A 14,508-nucleotide genomic window follows, 5' to 3' on the forward strand; every position below is an offset into this window, starting at 1 on the left:
ATGAAGAGGGACAACTGAACAGAAAGCAGTCCTTTTTGCCTAGAAAAATGATATCTAAGCTAATAGGACAGAATGATTTATTTTACTCAAAAAGAAAAAAAGTTATAGGAACTATGTTTTCTGAAGATACATCAGTGTTTGTGTTAGACTTACGATGATGAGAGCCACTTTGGTTTCCAGGCCACTTTCCTTGAGCGTTTACAGGTATTATAGTAGATGGAATGGGTGCTCCAGGCTAACAGAATCTAGGGCTGCCTGTGAGCAGAAGTGTGGTGCTGAGAAGACTGAGTTGCAGACTCCTTCTTACAGGTGAAAAGACCAAGAAATAGGAAGACTGGCACAAAATCTCACAGTCGTTCAAGACATGAACTAAGACAAGTGCTTGGGACTCTTGACTTTCAGCTCCATTAAAAATCACGTCTCCAGGCTGCTGCTAATGCCTGGCAGGAAATGGCAGGAGCAGAGATACCAGCTCTGCATGAGACAGCAGAAAAATGGCTGTGGAAATACTAGGACCACATAGAAACTGAGCATGGAAGGCATAAAATTCAAGCCTTCGCCAACAGGTAAAATTTCCTGGGGGGAACCCAATACAAATTTCTAAAAGGCAGGACAGAGAAAAGAACCCGTGAGTGCATGGGATGCCAGACGGGAAGCCCTGCAGCCAAGCAAGATGTAAATGACTGTGCTGTAATCAGACAAGACGAAAACACACCAGGACCCCGAGGCTTTGTTCAAGAAAATAAATTTGTAAAACATTTCTGAAGGGACAAGCTGCATTATTTCATATAAATTATCTCACAATAAATATATTTACTAATAAAATAAATATATTAGTCAACCACCAATTGGTCCACAACAGTGTCTCGTTTCCAAGTCTTTGCCTATTTGACTAGAAATACAAGCTTATTAATAAAATGAGACAGTGAGATATAGTAGGAAACCACAGGCTTTCAAGCCAGACCTGGGATCTCATCCAAACTTTACCACTAGGCAGCCGTGTGCCTTTGTGTGACCTAGTTTTCTTTGCTAGCCTCAGTTTCCTCATCTGTAAAGAAGGTTTAATAATATCAGCCTCACAGAATTATTTGAAGAATTAAACAATATAATATGAATGCTTTCCTAGTGGGTGCTCAATCTATACATACATAAATATGTAAATACATAATCTATGTTTACATACATAAATATATAAATATCTATCTATAGAGAAAGGGGGAATGTCTAGAAAAGAGCTAGAAGCAGGAAAAAAGAGACAAAAGACTATCTACACTGTAAGAATGTATATATATATATATTTTTTGGGGGGGTCCATGCTACATGAAAAATTCCATTTGTCTGTTACTGTGAATACAGAGAGGAACTTTGGCAGCCCTCAGCCAAGTGTTCCTTTGGCACCAAAGAACTAGTACTTCCTTCTCCCTGAGGCAGAGCCTGCCTTCAGCTCTGTTCTCCCTTGAACTTGCTTGGCATTGCTAACCCTGGGCCTCCCTACCTTCATATCAATAGCTACTTCCTGCCCCAAACCCCCACCTCTGGGCCTCTTTGCCCATGTTTCCACGAGCCTCTTCTTTCTTTTGAGAGTATTCTTTCCCAATTTGCTCCCTAGACCATGGTGCCTACGTTAGGGCCCTCCATAACTCCTTTTCCTAAAGCCTAGTCCTTAGTTTTAGAGGCTTGTATTTTCACACAGAAAAAGAGTGCACAGTGTTACTAGATGAGCCACTAGAGGTGAAAACCAAACCAAATCTCGTCTATGTCAATCCCAATGGGTTTCAAGCATGTTGGCTCTAATTTCTGCTCTCTTTGTAACTCCTGCCATAACATCTGGTACAGATATGGTGGTCAATATGTATTTGTTGGAAGGAAGGAAAGATGGGAGTGAGTGACTTTTTAAAGGGGTATAACCCCATTAAGACAGATCATTTTGACTTTTCATCCCCATTCACCTGGCACTTAATGTGTACTCACTGGCTGGAGTCAGGTCAATAAGCATTTTATGAAGCACCTGCTGTTTATGCAGCACACTGCAGGGCTAACAGCCGAAACTGATGGAGAGATGGGATTACCAGTGCATGTATTTTGTAAGCCTCAGCCAGAGACCTTCTAAAACTAACTGATGAATACTGAAAGATGCTATATAAATTTTCCCACAATTAGGCTCCACAGGAAACTCAGGGAACTGGGAGCTAGCGCCACAGTTGCTCCGTTCTACCCCAGCCCCACAGAGAAGAAAGGGGTTGTAGGGGAGGAGGCTTGGGTTCCAGGCCGTGCCACCCGCTCCCTGAGTGGGGCTGATGAGGCTGCTTAACCTCTCTCAGCTTCAGTTTCATTATTTATAAATTAGAGGATTGGACATGATTCTTTCTAAGAATTCCTTCTGATCAGAAATTCTATGTATGGGCCACCAAAAATAGTTTTGATAAAAATATTTTATTCAATGGCTTGTCCAAAGTGTAGGATAAAATAGGTAGCATTAAAGCATTCAAGAAACCCATTTTAAAAATTAGCCAATGAACCCTGGCTGGGTGGCTCAGATGGTTGGAGCATCATTCCGTACACCAAATGGTTTCAGGTTTGAACCCTGGCCAGGACACATACCTAGGTTGCAGGGTCGATCCCTGGTTGGGGAATGTGTGAGAGGCAACCAGCTGATGTTTCTCTCTCCTCCTTCTCTCTCTAAAAATCAACAAACATTTCCTCAGGTGAGAATTAAAAAAAAATTGCCAATGATTTCAGAAGTACTGTATCCATAGTGGGGACTCTGTGAGGCAAATGAGAGTAGATGCTCACAATTCCTATACTACACATTCACTTCATGGACTTTTACCATGAGACTGCAGCCTAACACTAGTTGATATTTTGAGTCCTGTTATCAATACAGTTTATTGGAGAGTTGCCATTTCATTTTGAAAATTACTATGACATATTAGAGAAAAAGATGGGTAAAATAGTTGAAAACGATGTGGACTTCAACAGAGAGTGGGAATCTTTCGAAGTTGTATAATGGACTTTCTAAAACTGGAAAATACAATCTTTGAAATTAAGAATTCAATGGATATCAAAAAAAAAACCTCATTGGATAGTTTTAACAGCCGATGGGACACAGCAGAAGATAGGATAAGTCTGAAGTACAAATAGAAACTATCCCAACTGAAGCAGAGAAATTAAAAAAAAAGGAAAAACAAAACCCAATAGTGACTATCAAATATACATGGGACACCATGAAAAAAACTCTAGTTTATGTGTAACAGAAGATCCAGGAAGAAAAGAGAGAAAGAGAATGGGGCATAAGTGAATTTGAAAAGGTAATGGCCAAGAATTGTTTGAAGTTGATGAAAACAACAACCCACATAATTAAACCCTGCAAACCTCTCAAATCTCCCTTTATATAAAGACAAAGAAAACCACAACTACATTGAACATCGGGTCAAACGACTATAAATCAAAGATAGAAAGAAAAAAATGTAGGATTATATTCTTCTACTCAAAAGTATCCAGCAGTTTGCTACTCAGAGAACTCTAAGTGAAGACCCTTAAACTGTGGAAAGGTGCAATGGAATCTGTGCAACCCCCAACCCAAAACCTGTGACCTCATGTCCTATCACACTTCCCATCGCTTATTCTGCTCCAATTACACTGCCCTCCTTGTTCATCAGGCACACTCTCATCTCAGCATATTGGCTATTAGTCCTCCCTGGAACTCACTTCTTCCAGATACCCACCTGCCTCAAGTCTTTGCTCGAGTCTTTTCATGAGGCCTTCTGGGACCATCTTATTTGAAGTGCTTTGCCTCCTCCCAGTAATTCCTAGTCCTTCTTTCCTACTTTATTCCCCCAGATAGCACCTATCTCTCTCTATGTTTATTATCTTCTGACACTAGATATAAAGGTGGGGTCATTATCTGTGTTGTTGGCTGCTGTATTTCCAGTGTCTGGAACAGTGCCTGACACATACAGGCACTCAGATACCTCTGGATCAACTGCATGTTCAGAGTTGTTGTTGTCAGTTGTTGCACTGACACGTCTCTGAAACTAAAGGCACAGATCCTTATCATAAAGGTAAGGATTTTGACTTAACCTTCATGGTAATTAGCGGTGATTAGTCAGTCTCTTTCACTTGATCTCACTCAAAGTTAGTCTAGAAGTCTACATTTGTCCTTATACCAATCAACCTAATTTACTGTCAAGAAATCACTGAGACACTATCAGGGAAATTCACTGGACTTATGAACACCAAACCATCTTATATAGTATGGAATGTATTTAGAAACAAAGAGAAGATTGGAAAACAAAGTATTTTGTACTTACTCATCTGACATAATTTTTTAGCCAAATGGTAGTCTTGGCTCATTTCTGCTCTTAAGAACTGGAAAACATTAAATTTTTCAGACAAGTAGTTACAGAGAATTTAAGTGTCAATTATAAACTTTCAAGAAAATATTCCATTAATGATTATTTTGCTTTTAACATTACACATGTTTTTCCAGGAATGAGTCTGTTAATCTCAATTAAGAATATTTAAGGACTTTTCGTGGTAACATATAAGTATACTTCTACTTTGCTGCCGCTGCCACACGATATATATACTACAGAACAATTTAAGAATACATAGGTTGATTCAACTGGCAGAGATGGTGAGGACATTAGCCATTTTAATATACTTTTGATTCTGATTCAGATTCAGCTTCTATTTGTGAGCTTCATCCGTAATTACCGGATAATACTTAGTTAAAAAATGTAGATTTACAATTTACATATGTATATTCATTATTTTCCACTATTGCTCTCATACCATCCTGCTTTTCTATTCCTTATATTTTTCTTATTACAAAGTAATATATGTCTTTGTACGTAGAAAATTTAAAAGCTAAATAAATACCTCTGTCCTGAATTTAAAGGATTCTATGTCTACTATCCAGACAAGTTTATTATTACATCTTCATGTATATTGTTTCCATAGATGACCACATATATACAAAAACTAGGATTGTTCAGTAACATTTTTAAAAATAAAAATCATGTTCATGTTTACATATCATAATTTTCTCCCATGGAATGAACTATTCTTATATATTTTTCTTTATCTAGGCTGCAGTTTACCAAACTACTATTTTATTATTTAAACTATGATACCATTGCAAAAATCAGCCTACACTTAGATGATTGTTTTTGCTTGTGTGACATATTCTGAAACATATGTAGATTCACTAGTTCCATATGTGTAGTCTCCAAGAGATACGAGCATCAAGTCATACACAACAAAAAACAAACAATACTTCTCACACATTTCCAGATATTTCATAAATACCCAGGGGCCATTCTAAAAAGCAGTTCCCTACCAGTTTTCTAAACTTTTCACATGGGTATTAGATTATTTAGTTTTCTAATGTAAATAAAACTCTTCTAGAGATTTTTCTATAATTTCATCACAATTTTCATTTATTCACATATTAATAATTCTCTTGTATTTAAAAATATATTCTTGTCTAAGGTTAATTCTTATTTGTAGATTTCTTCCATTTAATTATATCTGATTGATCTACATCATTTTTCAAATATCTAACTCTTAAATTGATATATTAATTTGATTTTACTTTGAATTATTAATTTGTTCCTTTAATTCTTTGTACCTATGCTTATGTTGCTCTTCTGGGTTTTGGCACTAATATTAAGTTCATTAACTGTCATTCTTTCTTGAATCATTATCATCATCAAAGCATTTGAAATTAAGCACTTTTTAAATGTTTTCATATTTACTGTTATGGTTGTCACTACTTTCTAAATAGGTTATAAGTTTAGATTTTTATTTTTAATTCATGAGTTACGTAAAAGACTATCTTTTAGTTTTAAGTAATTTTGTTAGTTCACTTATTATCTTTATATCTCTAAAGTCTTTATGGAAAATTTAAATTTAAACATAATACTAATCTCAGAAAATGAAATGGTGCATAGAATCCATTTCAAAGGCTCCTGCAAATTGACCTATTTTTTATTGGCATTGATCTATTTTATGTCATTAACATAAAATATATTTTCTCTCAATAGTTGAAAAGCCAGTGAAATTAAGCAATTCGCACAATGGATATTTGACTAAAGAGTTTCATGAAAATTACTTAAAGACTTCAAAATTAAGCTGAAGGCAAGTCTTTTAAAAACTGGTGTTCTATTAAATTACTTGTGACATCCAAAATAAATGCTCAAAAACTAAACTCAAAACATGAATTTCGACAGGATCCTGACTGGAAAATAATCCAGTTTTAAGTCATTTTAAAGACAAATTGGGAAGTCTAAATTTTAATATAATATACTATATTACAAAACTTGTTAATTTTCTTAGATGTGAGAAGGGTATGATGTTACTTTGAAGAATGAACTTATTCTTAGGAGACCCATGCTCAAATTTTAGGGGTGAAGTTTTATGATGTCTGCAACCTACTTTCAAATGTTCCTTCTATTTCCACTTTGATCAGAGTTTTTTATCATAAATGGATGCTGGATTTTATAAAATTCTTCTGTATCTACTGTTATGATCATGTGGTTTTCTATCCTTCATTTTGTCATGACTCATTTATTTTTTGTGAATATTGTACTTACCTTGCATCACAATGAATCTCAGTTGATCATGGTGTATGATCTCTTTGATGTATTGCTGTATTCAATTTTAATATTTTTTAAAGATTTAATTTTTTTTCTTTTTAGAGAGAAGGGAAGGAAGAAAGAGGAGAAACATCAATGTGTGGATGCCTTTCATGGGACCCCTACTGGGCACCTGGACCCCAACCCAGGAATGTGACCTGACTGGGGATTGAACTGGCACCCTTTGGTTTGCAGGCCGGTGCTCAATCCACTGAGCCACACCAGCCAGGGCAGACCCAGCTCTTGGATTCATTTATCTTTTGTATTTTGTTTTTAGACTGTATGTCATTTATTTCTGCTCTGATCTTTATTAATTCCTTCCTTCTGCTCACTTTAGGCTTTGTTTGTTGTTCTTCAAGATTGTTTAAGTGTAAAGTTAGATTTTTTTGTTGTCTTTTTGCTTTTTAAATACATTTTTTTATTATTATATAACCACTGTCCAACTCTTTTTCCCATTTGACACCTCCACTCAATACCACACATTCCCTTTGGCTTCCTCCTCTCCTTGCTTAGTTCATGTCCATGGGTAATGGATATATTCTTCTTTTTTTTTAAAGATTTTATTTATTTGTAGACAGAGGGGAATGAAAGGAGAAAGAGGGAGAGAAACATCGATGTGTGGTTGCCTCTTGTGTGCCCCATACTGGGGACCTGGCCCGAAACCCAGGCATATGCCTTGACTGGGAATAGAACCCACAACCCTTTGGTTTGCAGGCCAGCACTCAATCCACTGAGCCATGCCAGCCAAAGCTGCATATGAATTCTTTAGCTACCACATTTCCTGTACTGTTCTTAACATCATTGTCTATTCAGTACCTGCCAATTGGTTCTTCTTAATCCCTGCATCTTTCCCATCTTCCCCTTCCCCTCCTACCTGAAAACCCTCCAAATGATCTCCATATTTATGTTTAGGTTTCATTGTTGCTTGTTTGCTTAGTTTTTCATATTCAATTGTTGATAGCTGTGAGTTGATTACCATTTTAATGTTCATAGTTTTGACCTTCTTTTTCTTAAGTAAGTCCCTTGAACATTTCATATAAAAATGGCTTGGTGATGATGAACTCCTTTAACTTTACCTTGTCTAGGAAGCACTTTATTTGCCCTTCAATTCTAAATGATAGCTTTGCTGGACAGAGTAATCTGGGTTGTAGGTCCTTGCTTTTCATTACTTTGAATACTTCTTGCCTGCAAAATTTTTTTGAGAAATCAGCTGACGGTCTTATGGGAACTCCTTTACAGGTAACTCTGCTTTTCTCTTGCTACCGTTAAGATTCTTTATCTTTAACCCTCGACGTTTTAATTATGATGTGTCTTGGTGATTCTCTTTGTGTCCATCTGGTTTGGGACTTTCTGTGCTTCCAGGACTTCTAAGTCTATTTCCTTCACCAAATTAGTTTTCTTTCATTATTTTCTTTCAAATAAGTTTTATTTTTTTATTTTTATTTTTTTTTAAATGGAGGTTTCTTTTTTTTTAAAAGAAATCAATATAGTTTATTGATTATACCATTACAGTTGTTCTATTCCCCCCTTCATTCCCCTCCACCCGCACACTCCCTCCCCCACCCTTCTCCCCCCTTAGTTTATAACCACGTGTCTCAACTTCTTTAGATTCTATATTTCCCCTGCTATTCTCGCCCTCCCCCTATCTATTTTCTACCTACCATCTATGCTATTTTCTGTGCCTTCTCCCCCCTTCTCCTCCTCCCACTCCCCTGTTGCTAACCCTCCATGTGTTCTTCATTTCTATGGTTCCACTCCTGATCTAGCTGTCCTCTTGGTTTGCTTTTGTTTTAGGTGTGGTTGTTAATAACTGTGTGTTTGCTGTCCTTTCACTGTTCATATTTTTCATCTTCTTTTTCTTATATAAGTCCCTTTAGCATTTCATATAATAAGGGCTTGGTGATGATGAACTCCTTGAACTTGACCTTATCTGAGAAGCACTTTATCTGTCCTTCCATTCTAAATGAAAGTTTTGCTGGATAAAGCAATCTTGGCTGTAGGTCTTTGGATTTCATGACTTGGAATACTTCTTTCCAGCCCCTTCTTGCCTGTAAGGTCTCTTTTGAGAAATCCGCTGACAGTCTGATGGGTACTCCTTTGTAGGTGACTGTCCCCTTATCCCTTGCTGCTTCTAGGATTCTCTCCTTCATTTTAGTCTTGGCTAATGTAATTATGATGTGCCTTGGTGTGTTCCTTCTTGGGTCCAACTTCTTTGGCACTCTCTGAGCTTCCTGGATTTCCTGGAAGTCTATTTCCTTTGCCAGACTGGGGAAGTTCTCCTTTATTATTTGTTCAAATACATTTTCCACTCGTGGCTGTTTCTTTCCCCCTTCTGGTACCCCTATAATCCGGATGTTGGAACGTTTAAAGATGTCCTGGAGGTTCCTAAGCCTCTCCTCATTTTTTTGAATTCTTGTTTCTTTACTATTTTCTGGTGGGATGTTTCGTTCTTCCTTCTGGTCCACTCCCTTGATTTGAGTCCCATTTTCCTTTCCATCGCTATTGGTTTCCTGGACATCTCCCTTCATTTCAATTAGTTTAGCCTTCATATGTTCCTCTAATTTGTGACTAAGTTCCTCTAATTTGTGACTGTACTCTACCAATTCTGTGAGCATCCTGATAAATAGTGTTTTAAATTGGGCTTCTGAGAGGCTGGCAATCTGTTGGTCGCTTAGAGTTATTGGCTCTGGGACTTTGAGTTCTTGCACCATCTTTTGGGCTGTTCGTGCCTGTTAAGTAGCAGGAACGGAGCCCTAGGTTTTCACCAGAGCAGGGCAACTCAGTCGCTGGGTTGTGACGTTGTATGTGGGGACGGGGTCAAAGAGGGACAATGGCTTCCCTCCGGCGCCCGCCTCCACGACCCCCACCAGCACCGCAGCCACCACTGTCACCAGGGCCACGCGCCCCACTCCACTGCACGCGAGTGTGCCACCGCTGTCAGCTCTCCACCACTGGGTTCGCCCCCTGGGGCCTGCGTGGTCCGTCTCACTGCGTGCGAATGTGCAACCTTGGTCAGTCTGACCCGCACCCTGACTAGGTCCGGGCTGCCTGCGCTCCTAGGTCTGTCCTTCCCGACCCTGCTCTGCTGCTGGCTCTGTCTCTCTTACCATCCCCGTTGAACGGTTCATAGCTGTTGACTTCCATATAATTCGGTTTTCTGGTCTCTGGGTGTGTCTTAGTTCTCCAAAACTTTTGTTGTATCCAAACTTGGTTGTGGGAGAAGGCACAGTGTTTCCACCTATGCCTCCATCTTGGCGGAAGTCAAATAAGTTTTAAATTTCTTACTTTTTCTTCTTCTTCTGGCACCCCGATGGTTTGAATGTTGGTATGTTTGAAGTTGTCCCAGGGGCTCCTTAGCCTATCCTTCTTTCTTTTTTTTTGTATTATTTTCTCTTCTTGTTCTTCTGATTGAATGTTTTTTATTTGCCTTATGTTCCATATCGTTGATTTGAGTTCTCAGCTTCATCCACTCCACTGTTGATTCCCCGTACTTTATATCACTTCATTTCTCCCTGCATCTTTTTTTTATGCTGTTGAAGTACCCAATGAGTTCCTTGAGCATCCTAATAACCAATGTTTCTTTACTCTGCTTCTGATAGATTGCTTATCTCCATTTTGTTTGTTTTTCTGGAGTTCTCTTCTGTTCTTTAATTTGGGCCATGTTTCTTTATCTCTTCATTTTGGCAGCCTCCCTGTGTTTTTTTTTTTTTTTTTTTCTGTGTATTAGGCAAAGCTGCTTTCATTCCGTCTTAGGAATGCCGCCCACTATAGAAAAGTGCACCCATAACTTGGATGAGGTGGAGCCTTAGGTAATCTTAGTTGGGCAACCATATGAACCAGGGTGATGGGGTCTCAGATATGATGTCATGCTCTGTGGCTTTGTGTGGTGAAGGGCTCAGAAAAGGGACAATGGCTGCTGCCTGGCCTTTGGAGTTTTGTCCTGGAGGAAGCTGTTCCTTGGCACTTGTCCTGATGCCAGATACTTCTATTTCCTCCCATATGCCACTGGTGCCTTTCCAGCTGCTGTCCTGCCACTGGAGTGCACAGGGAGTGAGTCTGTGTAATTTCTAATATGGTTGTGGGCCCTTTAAGTGATGCCTGAGAATCCCACAGATTCTTCTGACCCTCTCCAATCCTACTGTTTTTTACAACCAAAAATTATGGAGACTGTTTCCTGGCACTGGAAACCTGGCCTGGGTGGTCTGGTGTGGGAGGGGATCCCTCACTCCTAAGGTATCCCTCCTGAATCTACCACAGGTAAGTGTGGGACTGCCCCTTCCATGTCTCCAGGTCTCCATCCCTCCTACCCATATTGAAGACTGTGACTTCTTTAAGTCCTTGGTTATCTGTCTTCCACACAGCTTGATTTTCTGATGATTCTGGGTGATAGATGTTTTGTATTTAGTTGTAACTTTTTTGTGGTTGTGTGAAGAGGCAAACTGTGTTTACTTATGCCTCTATCTTGACTAGATAAAGTTAGATTGTTTTTGAGCTTTCTCTTGTTTGTTTGGATAAGCTTGTAATGCTATGAATTTCCCTTTTAGGATTGCTGTCCCTGTGTCCTGCCAATTTTGGATTGTTGCATCTCATTCTCAATTGTTTCAAGGTATCTTTTGAGTTCTTCTTTTATCTTGTCGACCAATTCATTGTTTAAAATCATGTTATTTAGCTTCCATCCTTGTGTATTTTTCAGTGTTCTTTTGATTGATGTCTAGTTTCTTAGCACTGTGGTCAGAGAAGATGCTTGATAAGATTTCAATCTTGTTAAATTTATTGAGACTTGTTCTGTGTCCTAACATGTGGTCTACCCTAGAAAATATTCCATGTGCACTTGAAAAGTAAGTATATTCTGCTACTTTGGAATGAAATGCGCTGAAGATATCAATTAAATCCATCTAATCTAGTGTGTTGTTTAAGGCACACTATCTCCTTGTTGATTTTGTCTGGAAGATCTATCCATTGATGCAATTTTGTGTTAAAACCCCCTGCTATGACTGCATTTCTCTTGATCACTCCTCTTATGTCCATCAAGATTTGCTTTACATATTTAGGTGCTCCTGTGTTGGATGCATACATGTTTACTAGAGTTATATCCTCTTGTTGGATTGTTCCCTTTATCATTATGTAGTATCCTTTTGTGTCTCTTACTATAGCCTGGGTTTTAAAGTCTATTTTGTTGGATATAAGTATTGCTTCCCCAGTGCTTCTTTCCCCCTTTCCATATTTCCATGAAATATCTTTTTCCATACCTTTACTTTTAGTCTGTAAGTATCTTTCGAGATGATGTAGGTCTCTTAGAGAAAGCATATATATGAATCTTGTTTTCTTATCCATTCAGCTACCCTTTTTGTTGGAGCATTTAAACCATTTACATTTAAGGTGATTATTGATAAATATGTATTTATTACCATTTTACTTTAAAACTATTTGCCTCTACTTCTTTTTAAAGAACGCCCTTTAACATCTGTTGCAGTACTAGTTCAGTAATTTGGGGGAGAAGCTCTTTATTTCTCCTTGAATTTCAAATGATAGCCTTGTTGGGTGAAGTAGCCTTGTTTGTAGACCCTTGCTTTTCATTACCCTTGAATATTTCATGACAATCCTTTCTTGCCTGAAATATCTCTTGAGAAATCACATGACATCTAATTGGAGCTTCCTTGTATGTAACTCCCAGCTCTGCACATGGGGCTTTTAGGATTCTCTCCTTGTCTTTTAAACTTTGCCATTTTAATTATGACATGTCTTGGCATAGTCCTGTTTGGGTCCATTTTGTTTGGGACTCTCTGTATATCCTGGAATTGTATGTCTTTTTTTTTTTTTTATCACACCAGGGAAGTTTTCAGTCATTGTTTCTTCAAATAAATTCTTGATCCCTTGCTCACTCTTTTCTTCTTCTGGTACCCCCATGATGTCAATGTCGTTGTGCTTCATGTTGTCCTAAAGGATTCTTAAGTGTTCTTCATTAAAAATTTTTTGTTGTTGTTGCTCTGCTCAGCATTTTCTACCTTGTGTTCTAAATCAGTGATTCAATCCCCTGTTTCATCTAACCTGTTTATTCCTTCCAGTGTATTATTTATTTCAGATACTGTGTTTTTTAGTTGTAACTAGTCATTTATTATTATTTCTGGTTATCTTTTTCATGCTGTTGAGTATCCTTATAATCATTACTCTAAGCTCTATTATCTAATAAATTGTTTGCCTCCATTTCATTCAGTTCTTCAGGAGGATTCTCATTCTTTCATTTGGGGTCTGTTTCTTTGTCTTCCATTTTGGCTGTTTGTTGTTTGTTTCTATGTATTAGGTAGATCCACAAAAACTCTGGTGTAGACCTATGTCAGACACTGCATGTGACTGGCCCTGAGCAATCTTTTTGTATCTAACAGTGACCCAGAGTGTATGGGTCCCTCTGCTATGCCTATTTGTGTGCAGAAAGAATGGGATGCACACCAAAGCTGGCTTTTACAAGCAGCCAGACCAGCTAGAGTCCCAGAGCTTTAAGAGATCTGCTTTAGTTGTTAAACTTAATCACTGAGATAACCTCCAGGTATACTCCTCAGCACCACAGGGTAGGAGGAGTAATTCCTATGTGCAGGGCTTCTGCTTCCACTCAGGCTGATGTCGCTTGGAGGGGAGTGCCCTGCCTGAGAAAGGTGGCCTCTGCAGTATAGGGAATGATCCAGCACAAGAATCCTGGCAGGTGTTCCTTCAGCTCTCTCCCCAGAGCCACCATCCTCAGACTCTCCTCACAAGTCTCTAGTTCATTCTGCCCTCCCTCTGCTGGAGTCCAGGTTAAGAGGCTGCAAATGGAATTTTGTGTGTTGATCCTCTGATAGTCTCCAGCTATCAATCCCTAATGGACAGAAACTCCGTTGCTTTTCACGGCTGAAGGTTATCTGGGTTCCTTTCCTGACACTGTTGCTCTAGGCTGGGGAGCCCAGCTTCAGGTCTGGACTCAAAATTTCTTAGGGGGAACCCCCTAGCCACTGAAAGATCCTTCTAGAACTTCAGCTGCTGTCTGTAGGAGCATAGTCATCCCTCTTGCTCCTCCTCCACATTTCCTACCAGTGTTGTGGTGAATTGGTTTCTTCTGCCTGTCCATGGTTATAAGGCTTCTCTCTAGCTAGTGTTCAGTTGGTTATTCAGGATGATTTCTGTGCAATTTAGTTGTTTTCCCGGTTTGGTCCTGGGAGGAGGTTTGTGCAACTTCCACTTAATACTCTGCCATCTTGGATTTCCAGACACCTTTTCTGAAACTATTTGACAATGTAGCAACCTTTCAAATATAGGATTTCAAATATAGGATTTCAAACATAGGATTTGCCAAAAACCTGGCAACCTAGAACTCTCCAGCTAACACATCCCTGAAAAAAGAAGGTGACATTCAGACTTTTTCAAACAAAGATGAGATAATTCACAGCCAGCAGAACTGAACTATAAAATATACTAAAGGGGTTTTTCAGGTAAAAGGAAAATAGTATCAGATGATAGGTTGGATCCTCATAAAACTACAAAGAACACCAGAAATATGTTCCAAAAAAGAACATATGTTCCAAATAAAAAAATCTCACAGGGGAGACCAACCTTCAGCCTGTGGCCACATATATCCCAGGATGGCTATGAATTCAACCCAAGACAAAATCATAAATTCACTTAAAACATTATGACATTTTTTGGGGATTGTGTCACAATGTATTTGATGTGTGGTCCAGAGATGCCAAAAGGTTGAAAACCCCTGTGATACTTATTTAAAACAAAAAGAAAGTATTGTGGAGCTTATACTATATGTAGAAGTTAAATGTATGACAACAATAATACAAAGGATGAGAAGGGGAAATGAAAATGTACAATAATGAAGTTTGTACAATATACA

At 38.6% G+C, this 14,508-nt stretch overlaps 1 protein-coding gene across 1 annotated transcript in view; it reads right to left on the bottom strand.

The window, feature by feature from the left end:
• ERICH2 (glutamate rich 2) overlaps window positions 1-14,508 on the bottom strand; it is a 38,127-nt gene that overhangs the window by 3,272 nt on the left and 20,347 nt on the right. Inside the window, exon 8 of the mRNA XM_037043468.1 lies at window positions 4,311-4,368. Within this exon, the coding sequence (XP_036899363.1) occupies window positions 4,311-4,368 (58 nt within the window). The remainder of the gene's footprint in view (window positions 1-4,310; window positions 4,369-14,508) is intronic.

This window comes from Sturnira hondurensis, unplaced genomic scaffold, assembly GCF_014824575.4.
Source record: "Sturnira hondurensis isolate 20B ecotype Veracruz unplaced genomic scaffold, ASM1482457v3 Scaffold0004136, whole genome shotgun sequence".
Taxonomy (NCBI): Eukaryota; Metazoa; Chordata; class Mammalia; order Chiroptera; family Phyllostomidae; genus Sturnira; species Sturnira hondurensis.